The sequence below is a fragment of the Eumetopias jubatus genome, unplaced genomic scaffold (genome assembly GCF_037043125.1).
Source record: "Eumetopias jubatus isolate StellerSeaLion01/CBP00866 unplaced genomic scaffold, mEumJub1_p1.0 scaffold_14, whole genome shotgun sequence".
In the NCBI taxonomy this organism is placed as follows: domain Eukaryota; kingdom Metazoa; phylum Chordata; class Mammalia; order Carnivora; family Otariidae; genus Eumetopias; species Eumetopias jubatus.
This window is the reverse complement of record NW_028274820.1, coordinates 105,661,216-105,674,077: the sequence shown is the minus strand read 5'-3', so window position 1 is coordinate 105,674,077 and position 12,862 is coordinate 105,661,216. Positions and strand designations below refer to the sequence as shown.

Here is a 12,862-nt window from a genome sequence, read left to right as displayed (position 1 = left end):
GTGTCACCAGCGGTCCCTGACCCTGGTGGATCACGTCAGTAAAGATGGATGCCTGTGCCTGCTCCACCACGATTCCTGACCCTCCCCACCAATCCTCAGGCAGTTTTCATCCCAGGAGGCTGGACAGCAAGGAAGGAAGCTTCTCAAACGTTCTCCCCTGTTCTTTGCTGGGATGTGCAGTGAGACAGAGTGATGAGGACAGAAAACACCAGTGCTGAGAGCTTTGCTATATTGGGGCAGTTTGACCTGTTTTGTTGGGGCAGACGGCGTCCCTGTCAGCCTCACCTGACCTCCTCGAATCTCAAGCCCCCAGAGCCTGGCTAACGCGCATTTCTGACCCGCGTCGGGACGGGACAGCCAGGGGTGGCTCTGAGGCCAGCCCCCCCGGAGGGCTCAGGCCACACAGGAGCGGGGTTGGCCTCGCACGGGACACCCCGAGAGCACGTGGAGAGAAATGGACTGCAAGCACTTTCCTTCCCTCTGGCCGCGGTAGAGCAGACTGGACAACTTCTCTGGACTCGTCACAATTCTCCAAAAGGCCGGCCCTCTAACTGAGCCCTGAGATCTCCCCAGGGAAGATCTCACGACTATCTCCCGTGGCTCTGTGCTTCTCCGGTGGTGCTCAAGGCCACGGGGAGCAAGGGCAAGATGGGCTGAGCCGCCCCGCCGCCCCCCACCGCCCCCCCCCCCCCCGGCGCAGGAAGCTGTGCAGCCCTGTGGGGCTGTGACAACCTGGGAAGCCAGAGTGCTGGCGCGGGCGGAGAGCGTGGGAACTCAGGCGTGGGGTAGTTACCTGTCTGTGGAGCCAGGCTTCGCTCTCATCCTCGTGTTTCTGAAATGAAATACGAGCATTAGAGAAACGATTGCCTTTGCATGTTTCGTGTCTGTGAGCAGCAGTGCTTGATTCCCCTCCATGGTGGCCGCGCAAGCAGATGGGGCCGTGGCCCGGGCAGGCGGCGACCCGGCTCTCCACCGTGTCCCCGCTGCGGCTCACAGCCCCGCACACGTGTCCCCGAACCAGGCAAACGCCACTCACCCCAGCAACGGGGACGTATCCATGGCGGGCAGGAGTCCCTTGGAAGACGGTGCACGCCTAACCCTGGGGCCCTCCCTGTCCACGCAGGGGCCCACTTAAAAGCAAATCTCAGGTGCCACACTGTTGCAGGGATTTGCGTGTGTGCGTGTGTGCACGCGTGTGGACATATCAGTTCGCAGCTCTGAATAACAATCCCAGTAGCCCAAAGCATTAAAAGGACTGAAAATGTATATGAAAAGTCAATCTCTCAGGACTGTGTGGCAAGGTGCACAATGGAAGACAAAACGAAACAAAAAACACCAGCATGACAGCTATGCAATAGGGGGCTGCTGCTCCCGGTGCTGGTCTGGCCTCCAGCTGCTGGGGGTGTGGGGAGTGGGGGTTCTTCTGTCTGTGGACCAGAGGTAGGAAGGGACCGCATTGCTGACATGTACAGCTCGGGGCACAGAAGAGACAAGGTGTAGATTCCCAGCAATTCCCAGCTTCCTGGCTGTGTGTCTACTCCTTCCCTTCTTCCCTTCCATAAGCCCATCAGCATAACCCGGCACCTGCTCTCAATCATATCGAGAAACAAGGTACATCCCTGACTCACTGGAGGACAGCAGATCACTGAGCTCCCCTCGACGCTGTGCTTGGTGTGGCCAGAGCGGCTTCAAGGCCTCCCAAGCCACAGCAAAGATGCTCTGCAGACTTGGGAAATAAAAACGTATGGTCCTAAAAGGAGTTTCTGAAAGACCTGCCTGGATTGATTAATGGAGTTTAATTGATTTTTTTTTTTAACCTAGCACTAGGAGGTCGGCCTCTTGGGGCTCGACCTGGAGTGCGGAGATCCTGAGCCCACAGGGTGGAGTGTGTGCCTGCTGCAGGCTGGGGGGCAATGGTGGGGCCGTTCCCTTGCTCTGCCCAGTGGCCAGGCCTCGTTTGGATTTCCATTCTTTCTCGCTCCCTGTGCATATTTTTCATTTTGTCTTCACCACGTTCATTTGCCTTCTCTAACTTCACATTAAGTCAGCCCAAGGTCCCTAGGAACATTGCTGGCCTCAGCAGTGCTCTTAGAGGCAGATGCCGGCCCACCCAGGCGTTGACCCAGCCAGGCGCTGACCCACCCCAGGAGTGCACGGGCTCGGGTCCGCTGGAGGACAGAGCCAACCAAAGGGGGAAGCCAGGCAGCAGTGCTGGCCCCACCTGGGTCCCGGGGCCTCAGGCCACCCCTTCCCCTCCCTGATGGCCACTGGAAAATGAGGGGAATGCTCATCGTGAGACAGCAGTGGGCACAGGTAAAGGGGTGTAACACATCCATAGACTGCCGAGGGCGCGCAGGTCCCAGGACGGGACTCCTTGGGGCGCTGGGTGGCTCAGCCGTGAGTTTTGCAGCAGTACACAATTCACCCACAAGGTGGCAGCAAAGCAGAGGCCCGCGGGCAGGTTCCCACCGCGGTCTGGGCTCAGTGACCAGTGCCCAAGCCCAACCCGCCCCTCCCCCATTGCCGCCTCGCTGCTTCCGGCCATGGGTCCTTGCCCCCTCCCCGTACCTTCGTGCAGACCCCAGTGGTGGCGTCGCAGAGGGTGAGGATGGACACGTTCTGCGCCCGGCTCAGCCAGTTGACGGCCACCTTGGTGCTGGTGGCCCACTTCACCATGGTGATGTAGTACTCCCTGAAAACACGCAAACACACGGAATTATCGCTCTTGTCCGCGGAAGCCAGCAGCCGGGCACATCCCACGCTGGGGCGTGTCAGGGATGGACACGTCCGCGAGGCTCTGAAGTGGGGTTTCCCGACCATGTGTGTTGATACTGAACTCTGCGGGGAAACTAAGTCACTAGGCGTGGAGGTGTGGTTCTGTCTGGCTGCTCCCCGCGTATACAGTGCGCTCGGCCCAACCACCAGCTGCCCGTCCGCCGGAGGGTGACCGTGCCTTGGTGCTGCCCTGTGGGTTTTATAAGTCAGGCTGCAGCCCAGGCTGACCTACTGGCTTGATTTTCTTGCCACAGCCCGGGGCAAACACACACGTCCAGCTCCCTAGAGGCAGCAAGGAGGTCCCAGAGGGGCCAGCAGAGCGAGAACCGGGAGGGGCTTGGGGAGAGAGGCTCTCACAGAATGTGAGATGCTGGAAAAACACACAGGCACGCCGAGGAAGGCTCTGTGCTCCCTTTCCCTCTGCTGTGAAGGCAGAACACCCAGGGACATTCACGAGCTAATTAGGGAAATTGGTTCATGGCTCCAGGCATCAGGCAGATTTCGTTTGATACTGAAGATGTCACACACCTGCTTTCACCCAAACCTGCAAATACCAGTGTTCTAGACTACCCTGTACTTACCATGGGGGGTACTGGGGCTTCCATTAAGTAATTCAACCACCCAGAGCCCTTCTAACACAGGATTTTTTAGGGAAAATATATATATATACACCTTTAAGAGGAAGAAGAAAATACCAAAAATACAACAGTACAGAAAGACTATCCCTGGGTGAATTCCAAGAATGTTCTAGAGGCCAGCTAACCCTGTTTCGTCACCTACCCCATCTATATCTATAATGAGATCTATTGTTCAGAATGATTACTTTGTGGTCTTACAAGATCCTTTATCACTAAAGACGGCAGCACATTCTCTAGACAATGCCTAGCAAGCTGGAAAGGCACGTGAGTACGCCCAGTGATTACTTTTCAACAGAAAGGCCTAAATCACCAGGTGCTTTCAACTAAGCTTGGGTTAAGTAGGAGAGAAGATTAAATTGCTGTGTCCTCTATTTCTCGAATCCACCTGTTAATCAAAACTTTAAATAACCTAAGTCAAGAGCTGACTCAGGCTGTCACCTCCCGCGTCGGGGGTGGGGAGGCCCTGGCTGCCCATCCAAGTCTTGGCCCATCTACTGGGGACTTGACTGGTGAGAATGTCATTCAGGCATAATCCAACTTTTTTTTTAATAATTTTTTGTTATGTTAATCACCATACATTACATCATTAGTTTTTGATGTGTTCCATTATTCATTGTTTGTGCATAACACCCAGTGCTCCACGCAGAACGTGCCCTCTTTAATACCCATCACCAGGCTAACCCATCCCCCCACCCCCTCCCCTCTAGAACCCTCAGTTTGTTTCTCAGAGTCCATCGTCTCTCATGGTTCGTCTCCCCCTCCAACTTACTCCCCTTCATTCTTCCCCTCCTGCTAACTTCTTTTTTTCTTAACATATATTTGCATTATTTGTTTCAGAAGTACAGATCTGTGATTCAACAGTCTTGCACAATTCACAGCGCTCACCATAGCACATACCCTCCCCAATGTCTATCACCCAGCCACCCCCTCCCTCCCACCCCCCACCACTCCAGCAACCCTCAGTTTGTTTCCTGAGATTAAGAATTCCTCATATCAGTGAGGTCATAGGATACGTGTCTTTCTCTGATTGACTTATTTCACTCAGCATAACACCCTCCAGTTCCATCCACGTCGTTGCAAATGGCAAGATCTCATGTTTTTTTGATGGCTGCATAATATTCCATTGTGTATATATACCACCTCTTCTTTATCCATTCATCTGTCGATGGACATCTTGGCTCTTTCCACAATTGGGCTATTGTGGACATTGCTGCTATAAACATTGGGGTGCACATACCCCTTCGGATCCCTACATTTGTATCTTTGGGGTAAATACCCAGTAGTGCAATTGCTGGATCGTAGGGTAGCTCTAATTTCAACTGTTTGAGGAACCTCCATACTGTTTTCCAGAGTGGTTGCACCAGCTTGCATTCCCACCAACAGGGTAGAGGGTTCCCCTCTCTCCACATCCCCGCCAACATCTGTCGTTTCCTTACTTGTTAATTTTAGCCATTCTGACGGGTGTGAGGTGGTATCTCGTTGAGGTTTTGATTTGGATTTCCCTGATGCCGAGCGATGTTGAGCACTTTTTCATGTGTCTGTTGGCCATTTGGATGTCTTCGTTGGAAAAATGTCTGTTCATATCTTCTGCCCATTTCTTGATTGGGTTATTTGTTCTTTGGGTGTTGACTTTGAAGAGTTCTTTATAGATTTTGGATACTAGCCCTTTATCTGATATGTCATTTGCAAATATTTTCTCCCATTCTGCCGGTTGTCTTTTGGTTTTGTGACTGTTTCTTTTCCTGTGCAAAAGCTTTTTATCTTGATGAAATCCCAATAGTTCATTTTTGCCCTGGCTTCCCTTGCCTTTGGCGATGATTCTAGGAAGAAGTTGCTGCGGCTGAGGTCGAAGAGGTTGCTGCCTGTGTTCTCCTTTAGGATTTGGATGGACTCCTGTCTCACGTTTAGGTCTTTCAACCATTTGGAGTCTATTTTTGTGTGTGGTGTAAGGAAATGGTCCAGTTTCATTCTTCTGCATGTGGCTGTCCAATTTTCCCAACACCATTTGTTGAAGAGACTGTCTTTTTTCCATTGGACATTCTTTCCTGCTTTGTCAAAGATGAGTTGACCATAGAGTTGAGGGTCCATTTCTGGGTTCTCTATTCTGTTCCATTGATCTATGTGTCTGTTTTTGTGCCAGTACCATACTGTCTTGATGATGACAGCTTTGTAATAGAGTTGGAAGTCCGGAATTGTGATGCCGCCAGCTTTGCTTTTCTTTTTCAAGATTCCTCTGGCTATTCGGGGTCTCTTCTGGTTCCATACAAATTTTAGGATTATTTGTTCCATTTCTTTGAAAAAGGTGGATGGTATTTTGATGGGGAATGCATTGAATGTGTAGATTGCTCTAGGTAGCACTGACATCTTCACAATGTTTGTTCTTCCAATCCCTGAGCATAGAACGTTTTTCCATTTCTTTGTGTCTTCTTCAATTTCTTTCATGAGTATTTTATAGTTTTCTGAGTACAGATCCTTTGCCTCTTTGGTCAAACTTATTCCTAGGTATCTTGTGGTTTGGGGTGGAATTGTAAATGGGATCAACTCCTTGATTTGTCTCTCTTCTGTCTTGTTGGTGTATAGGAATGCCACGGATTTCTGTGCATTGATTTTATAGCCTGCTACTTGACTGAATTCCTGTATGAGTTCTGGCAGTTTTGGGGTGGAGTCCTTTGGGTTTTCCACATATAGTATCATATCATCTGCAAAGAGTGAGAGTTTGACTTCCTCTTTGCCGATTTGGATGCCTTTGATTTCTTTTTGTTGTCTGATTGCTGTGGCTAGGACTTCTAAAACTATGTTGAATAGCAGCGGTGAGAGTGGACATTCCTGCCGCGTTCCTGACCTTAGGGGAAAAGCTCTCAGCTTTTCCCCATTGAGAATGATATTCGCTGTAGGTTTTTCAGAGATGGCTTTTATGATATTGAGGTATGTACCCTCTATCCTTATACTCTAAAGAGTTTTGATCAAGAAAGGATGCTGTACTTTGTCAAATGCTTTTTCTGCATCTATTGAGAGGATCATATGATTCTTGTTCTTTCTTTTGTTAATGTATTGTATCACATTGATTGATTTGCGGATGTTGAACCAGCCTTGCAGCCCAGGGATAAATCCCACTTGGTCATGGTGAATAATCCTTTTAATGGACTGTTGGATCCTATTGGCTAGTATTTTGGTGACAATTTTTGCATCCATGTTCATCAAGGATATTGGTCTGCAATTCTCCTTTTTGATGGGGTCTTTGTCTGGTTTTGGGATCAAGGTAATGGTGGCCTCATAAAATGAGTTTGGAAGTTTCCCTTCCATTTCTATTTTTTGGAACAGTTTCAGGAGAATAGGTATTAATTCTTTAAATGTCTGATAGAATTCCGCTGGGAAGCCATCTGGCCCTGGGTTTTTGTTTGTTGGAAGATTTTTGATGACTGCTTCAATTTCCTTAGTGGTTATAGGTCTGTTCGGGTTTTCTATTTCTTCCTGGTTCAATTTTGGTAGTTGATATATCTCTAGGAATGCAACCATTTCTTCCAGGTTATCTAATTTGCTCGCATAGAGTTGCTCATAATATGTTCTTAGAATTGTTTGTATTTCTTTGGTGTTGGTTGTGATCTCTCCTCTTTCATTCATGATTTTGTTGATTTGGGTAATTTCTCTTTTTTTTTTGATGAGTCTGGCCAGGGGTTTATCAATCTTAATTCTTTCAAAGAACCAGCTCCTAGTCTCGTTGATCTGTTCTACTGTTCTTTTGGTTTCTATTTCATTGATTTCTGCTCTGATCTTTATTATTTCTCTTCTCCTGCTGGGTTTAGGCTTTATTTGCTGTTTTTTCTCTAGCTCCTTTAGGTGTAGGGTTAGGTTGTGTATTTGAGACCTTTCTTGTTTCTTGAGAAAGGCTTGTATTGCTATATACTTTCCTCTCAGGACCGCCTTTGCTGTATCCCAAAGATTTTGAACAGTTGTGTTTTCATTTTCATATTTTTCCATGAATTTTTTAAATTCTTCTTTAATTTCCTGGTTGACCCATTCATTCTTTAGTAGGATGCTCTTTAGCCTCCATGGATTTGAGTTCTTTCCGACTTTCCTCTTGTGATTGAGTTCTAGTTTCAAAGCATTGTGGTCTGAAAATATGCAGGAAATAATCCCAATCTTTTGGTACCGGTTGAGACCTGATTTGTGACCTAGGATGTGATCAATTCTGGAGATTGTTCCATGGGCACTAGAGAAGAATGTGTATTCCGTTGCTTTGGGATGGAATGTTCTGAATATGTCTGTGAAGTCCATTTGGTCCAGTGTGTCATTTAAAGTCTTTATTTCCTTGTTGTACTTTTGCTTAGATGATCTGTCCATTTCAGTTGGGGGGGTGTTAAAGTCCCCCACTATTATTGTATTGTTGTAGATGTGTTTCTTTGATTTTGTTATTAATTGCCTTATATAATTGGCTGCTCCCATGTTAGGGGCATAGATATTTACAATTGTTAGATCTTCTTGTTGGATAGACCCTTTAAGTAGGATATAGTGTCCTATTTCATCTCTTATTACAGTCGTTGTTTTAAAATCTAATTTGTCTGATATAAGGATTGCCACCCCAGCTTTCTTTTGGAGTCCATTAGCATGGTAAATGGTTTTCCACCCCCTCACTTTCAATGTAGGGGTGTCTTTGGGTCTAAAATGAGTCTCTTGCAGACAGCATGTCAATGGGTCTTGTTTTTGAAGCCAATCGCATAGCCTGTGTCTTTTGATTGGGGCATTTAGCCCACTTACATTCAGGGTAACTATTGAAAGGTATGAATTTAGTGCCATTGTATTGACTGTTACTGTATATTGTCTGTGTTCCTTTCTGATCTATGCTGCTTTTAGGTTCTCTCTTTGCTTAGAAGACCCCTTTCAATATTTCTTGGAGGGCTGGTTTTGTGTTTGCGAATTCCTTTAGTTTTTGTTTGTCCTGGAAGCTTCTTATCTCTCCTTCTATTTTCAATGATAGCCTAGCTGGATATAGTATTCTTGGCTGCATATTTTTCTCGTTTAGTGCTCTGAAGATATCATGCCAGTCCTTTCTGGCCTGCCAGGTCTCTGTGGATAGGTCTGTTGCCAATCTAATGTTTCTACCATTGTAGGTTACATATCTCTTCTCCCGAGCTGCTTTCAGGATTTTCTCTTTGTCTCTGAGACTCGTAAGTTTTACTATTAGATGTCGGGGTGTTGACCTATTTTTATTGATTTGGAGAGGGGTTCTCTGTGCCTCCTGGATTTTGATGCCTGTTTCCTTCCCCACTTTAGGGAAGTTCTCTGCTATTATTTGCTCCAATATGCCTTCTGCCCCTCTCTCTCTTCCTTCTTCTTCTGGGATCCCAATTATTCTAATGTTGTTTCGTCTTATCATATCGCTTATCTCTCGAATTCTGCCCTCGTGATCCTGTAGTTGTTTGTCTCTCTTTTTCTCAGCCTCTTTATTTTCCATCATTTGGTCTTCTATATCGCTGATTCTTTCTTCTGCCTCATTTATCCTAGCAGTTAGGGCCCCCATTTTTGATTGCACCTCATTAATAGCCTTTTTGATTTTGACTTGGTTAGATTTTAGTTCTTTTATTTCTCCAGAAAGGGTTTCTCTAATAACTTCCATGCTTTTTTCAAGCCCAGCTAGTATCTTTAAAGTCACGATTCTGAACTCTAGGCTCGACATCATACTAATGTCCGTATTGAGTAGGTCCCTGGCAGACGGTACTACCTCTTGTTCTTTGTGCTGAGGTGATTTTTTTCGTCTTTTCATTTTGTCCAGCGGAGAATAGATGAATGAGACAAGAGAATGCTGACAGGTTAACAATGTCTCCAACAAATATACTCTATACAAATCAGAAAAGACCTGAAACCAGAGGACAAGAAAGGGAAAGAAAGAAGAGAAAAAAAAAAAGGGAAAAGAAAAAGATAAAAACAAACAAAAACAGAACAAAACAAAGAAAAACAGAGTATGATCAAATATGACCAGGCTAGTGCATAGACCAGTGCCACACACTAGCTTTTGGGCATATTTTGGTCTGTTAGAAGAAAGTGCCTGCTAAAATTTTAAAGGAAGAAAGACTTATATATGTACAAAATAAGGGTTGATACAATGAAGGGATGGAAGATGACTGTAAAGATGAAAATTATAAAAGATTTTATAAAAGGAATTGATAAGATAAGAAGTTGTTTTTTAAAAAGAAAGATTTAAAAAGAAAAAGAAAAAAGAAAAAAAAGAAAAAAAAAGGGAGAGAATGTGATCAGGCAGGAGAATAGAACAAAGCCATACACTAGTGATTTAGGGTATATTTTGATCTGTTAGAAGAAACTGTATCTCAAAATTTTAAAGAGAGAATAACTTATATATATATGCCAAAAATAAGGGTACCTACTATGAAGGGATAAAAATATGACTCTAAAAATGAAAACTAAAAAATGTTTTTTTTTAAAAAAAGGGATTGATAAGATGTTGTTTGAAAAAGGGAAAAAGAAAAATTCAAAAAAAAACAGTTAAAAAAGTTAACTTTGAAAAACTAATGAATCATGGTAAAAAAGCCATGAATTCTGTGTGCAGTATTCCCCTAGCGCTGGAGTTCTCCCGTTCTCCTTGATCGATAAACTTGGTCTTGGCTTGCTGGCTGTTCGCGCTGATCTTCTGGGGGAGGGGCCTGTTGCCGTGGTTCCCAAGTGTCTTTGCCGGAGGCGGAATTGCCCCGCCCTTGTCGGTCCGGGCTAAGCAAGCTGCTCGGGTTTGCTCTCAGGAGCTTTTGTTCCCTGCAAGCTCTCGGTACAGCTTTGGAGGACCAGGGTGAGAATGGTGGCCTCCCAATCTCCGCCCGGAGGAGCTGAGAACTCGGGGCCCCGCTCCTCAGTGCGCCCCCAGAGAAAAGCAGTCACTCCCGTGTCCCCGGTCTCCGGCCGCACTCCGTGCTCACCCGGCCTGTGACCGAGCGTTTCTATCTCTGGCTCAGGACCTCGTGTGGTGTCTCCAAACCCAGCAGATCCCCGCGGTGCGCTCCCGCGCCGCTCCTCCCGGGGGAGGAAGGGGAGTCTCCCCGGCTCTGCCACTTGTTGGGTCCCTGCTGGAGGAGCAGTGGCCCGACTGGGCCTCGGATCACAGTTTATGGCCACCCCGAGCTGAGAGCCCGCGCCTCGGCTCCGTCTCTGCAGCCGGCTTCCCCGCTCCGATCCCTGGGAGCTCTGCCGCACTCAGGCACCCCCGGTCTTTCTGTGACCCCGAGGGTCCTGAGACCACACTGTCCCACGAGGGTTCCACCCCCCCCCACCCCCCCCCCCCCGCTTAGCCACTGGAGCGACGTCCCTCAGCGGAGCCGACTTCTAAAAGGTCCGATTTTGTGCTCCGCGGCTCTAGCACTTGCCAGAAGCGGCCGACGGAGGCCCCCCCCCCCCGCCGTCTATCCTCCCGAATATCGCATCGGATTCACTTCTCCGCATGTCCTACTTTCCAGAAAGTGGTCTCTTTTCTGTTCAGAGAGTTGTTACTATTCTTCTCTTCGATCTCCTGTTGAGTTCGTAGGTGTTCAGAATGGTTTGATCCCTGTTCAGCTGAATTCCTGAGACCAGACGAAATCCAGGTCTCCTACTCCTCTGCCATCTTAAATCAGTCCCATAATCCAACTTTTATGATTTTCAACCTTCTCAGTTGCTGTGATTTTTGAAATAGGGCTGGATATGCTCATACCATCTGCTCAGCAAGCCCCCGGGCCTCGGGGACCTGGGTCTGTGTGTATACAGGATCTGCCTTCTCACACAACACCGTCAGGCTCCTGCTCTGAAAAGGAGCGTGGCCTTTCAGCAAGTCCTCTGCGGACGCTGCTGTGCCTGAGGGCTCGGAGCCCATTTCTTCGATCGGCTCCCTGAATATTTGTAAGCACAAAAACATTTAGCTTGGCCCTTCAGAATAACTCAGGGTCTGGGCCCAGCCCTTGCTTCATGTATAATACTTCTTATTTTTAAAATTACAACATAAACGATCCTTGGGTCCCTGCTCGGTAGATGCTAGAGACTGCTAGCTGGAGGGGCCATGGGGATGGATGCGAGCAAACTCCTGTCTTCCTTGACTGTGGGGCCGTCGGATGCAGACATTCATATTGAGGGTGTGGTGTGGGAAGTCATAGTGTGAGCAAACATATTTCATCTGGATGAAACCAAGGAGGAAAAAGTCAGATCTCGTGGAAGGACTAGTTTTTTTTCCCCCCCATGGCCTTCACACTGATTAGGGAGGACCCCTTTCTTGGAAACATACATGAGTCCTATGTGTCTTTCTAGGTTTTATGGTGTTGTTTTGCACAATCTTCATATCGACCAAATAGAAGTCTTTCTTTTACTTTCCTAATTTGTGATCTGAGGCATGCTGTAGAAAAGAAGAAATAGTTGCACAACAGATCAGGACAGTTAAACCTGGACCCACTTTGTTTAGTTGTATGGACATTGGCAGGGCCCCCGATGAAGGACATGTGCAGTGCCCACCAGGGGTGGGTGCCCGCGGGCTTTGCTTCTACACCTTACTTCACGTGCAACTTGAATCCTCAGTTCCTCATCTGCGTAATATGAATTTCAAACAAACTGATGGCACCCTTAGAGATTTTATGGTGATGAAATATAATGAACTCTTGAAACAATGAAAATTATTATGGACTCCACAAAGATGACATAATATATCTCTATATAAGTAGGTGGCACGGCCTCACTGTTGGGCTGTTACTGGGCCTCCAATCATGTTGCCAGTGGTCAAAACACTGGTCTCTTTCAGGACCTCATACCAATCTCATTACTCGTATGGCAATATCTTGTCTCGAACCAACATTTCCTCATCCCGTGAACTGCATCAATGACTGGGCTTCATGCCAAAAAAGTTCCGGCTATTTAAAAAATCAAGTCGAATCACAAAGATAAAGCACGGTCAGGGATGGGCGATTTAAAAGGAAGCGATGATCTCCAGAGCCTCACAGAGAAGTGACACTCTGGAAAGAAGGACATTCTTTCACTACGTAAGATTTGTAGTGACACCATATGTTTGCGGAAAGGAAAATACAACCTTTATCCATTTCTGAAACCTTCCTTAAGAAGAATCCAGGAGAAGATAAGAAAGTTCTCTCGGTTCCTTACACACTTTCCATTTTCTCTGATTTCAAAGCTGTTGGTTACATGCGCGCTACGGGGCTGGGGGCAAGGACCGAGGCCAAGTCTGTCAGGCTACTCCTGGTGGTTTAGGGGGAAGGTCTGTTTGATTGTCCTGTTTCGGTGTGGACTGCATGGACACATGGGGATTTCCAGCACACACTAGCATCCGGTTGGCAAATCTGAGGTAGCCTTTACCAACTTTGTGTCAATTTCCCTCTAAACCACAAAAAAAAAGATACAAAATCACGATACCCCTAAAAGTGAGTGTTGAAAATCTCCAGCAGCCATAACACAGCTGGAGAAGCATGAAACCACAA

General features: G+C 47.0%; 1 protein-coding gene across 1 annotated transcript in view; it reads right to left on the bottom strand.

Moving 5' to 3' along the window:
- Window positions 1-12,862, bottom strand: part of DPP6 (dipeptidyl peptidase like 6) — a 719,037-nt gene that overhangs the window by 72,824 nt on the left and 633,351 nt on the right. Inside the window, exons 11-12 of the mRNA XM_028089214.1 lie at window positions 2,569-2,692; window positions 794-832 (exon numbers count right to left, since the gene is read on the bottom strand). Of these exons, the coding sequence (XP_027945015.1) occupies window positions 794-832; window positions 2,569-2,692 (163 nt within the window). The remainder of the gene's footprint in view (window positions 1-793; window positions 833-2,568; window positions 2,693-12,862) is intronic.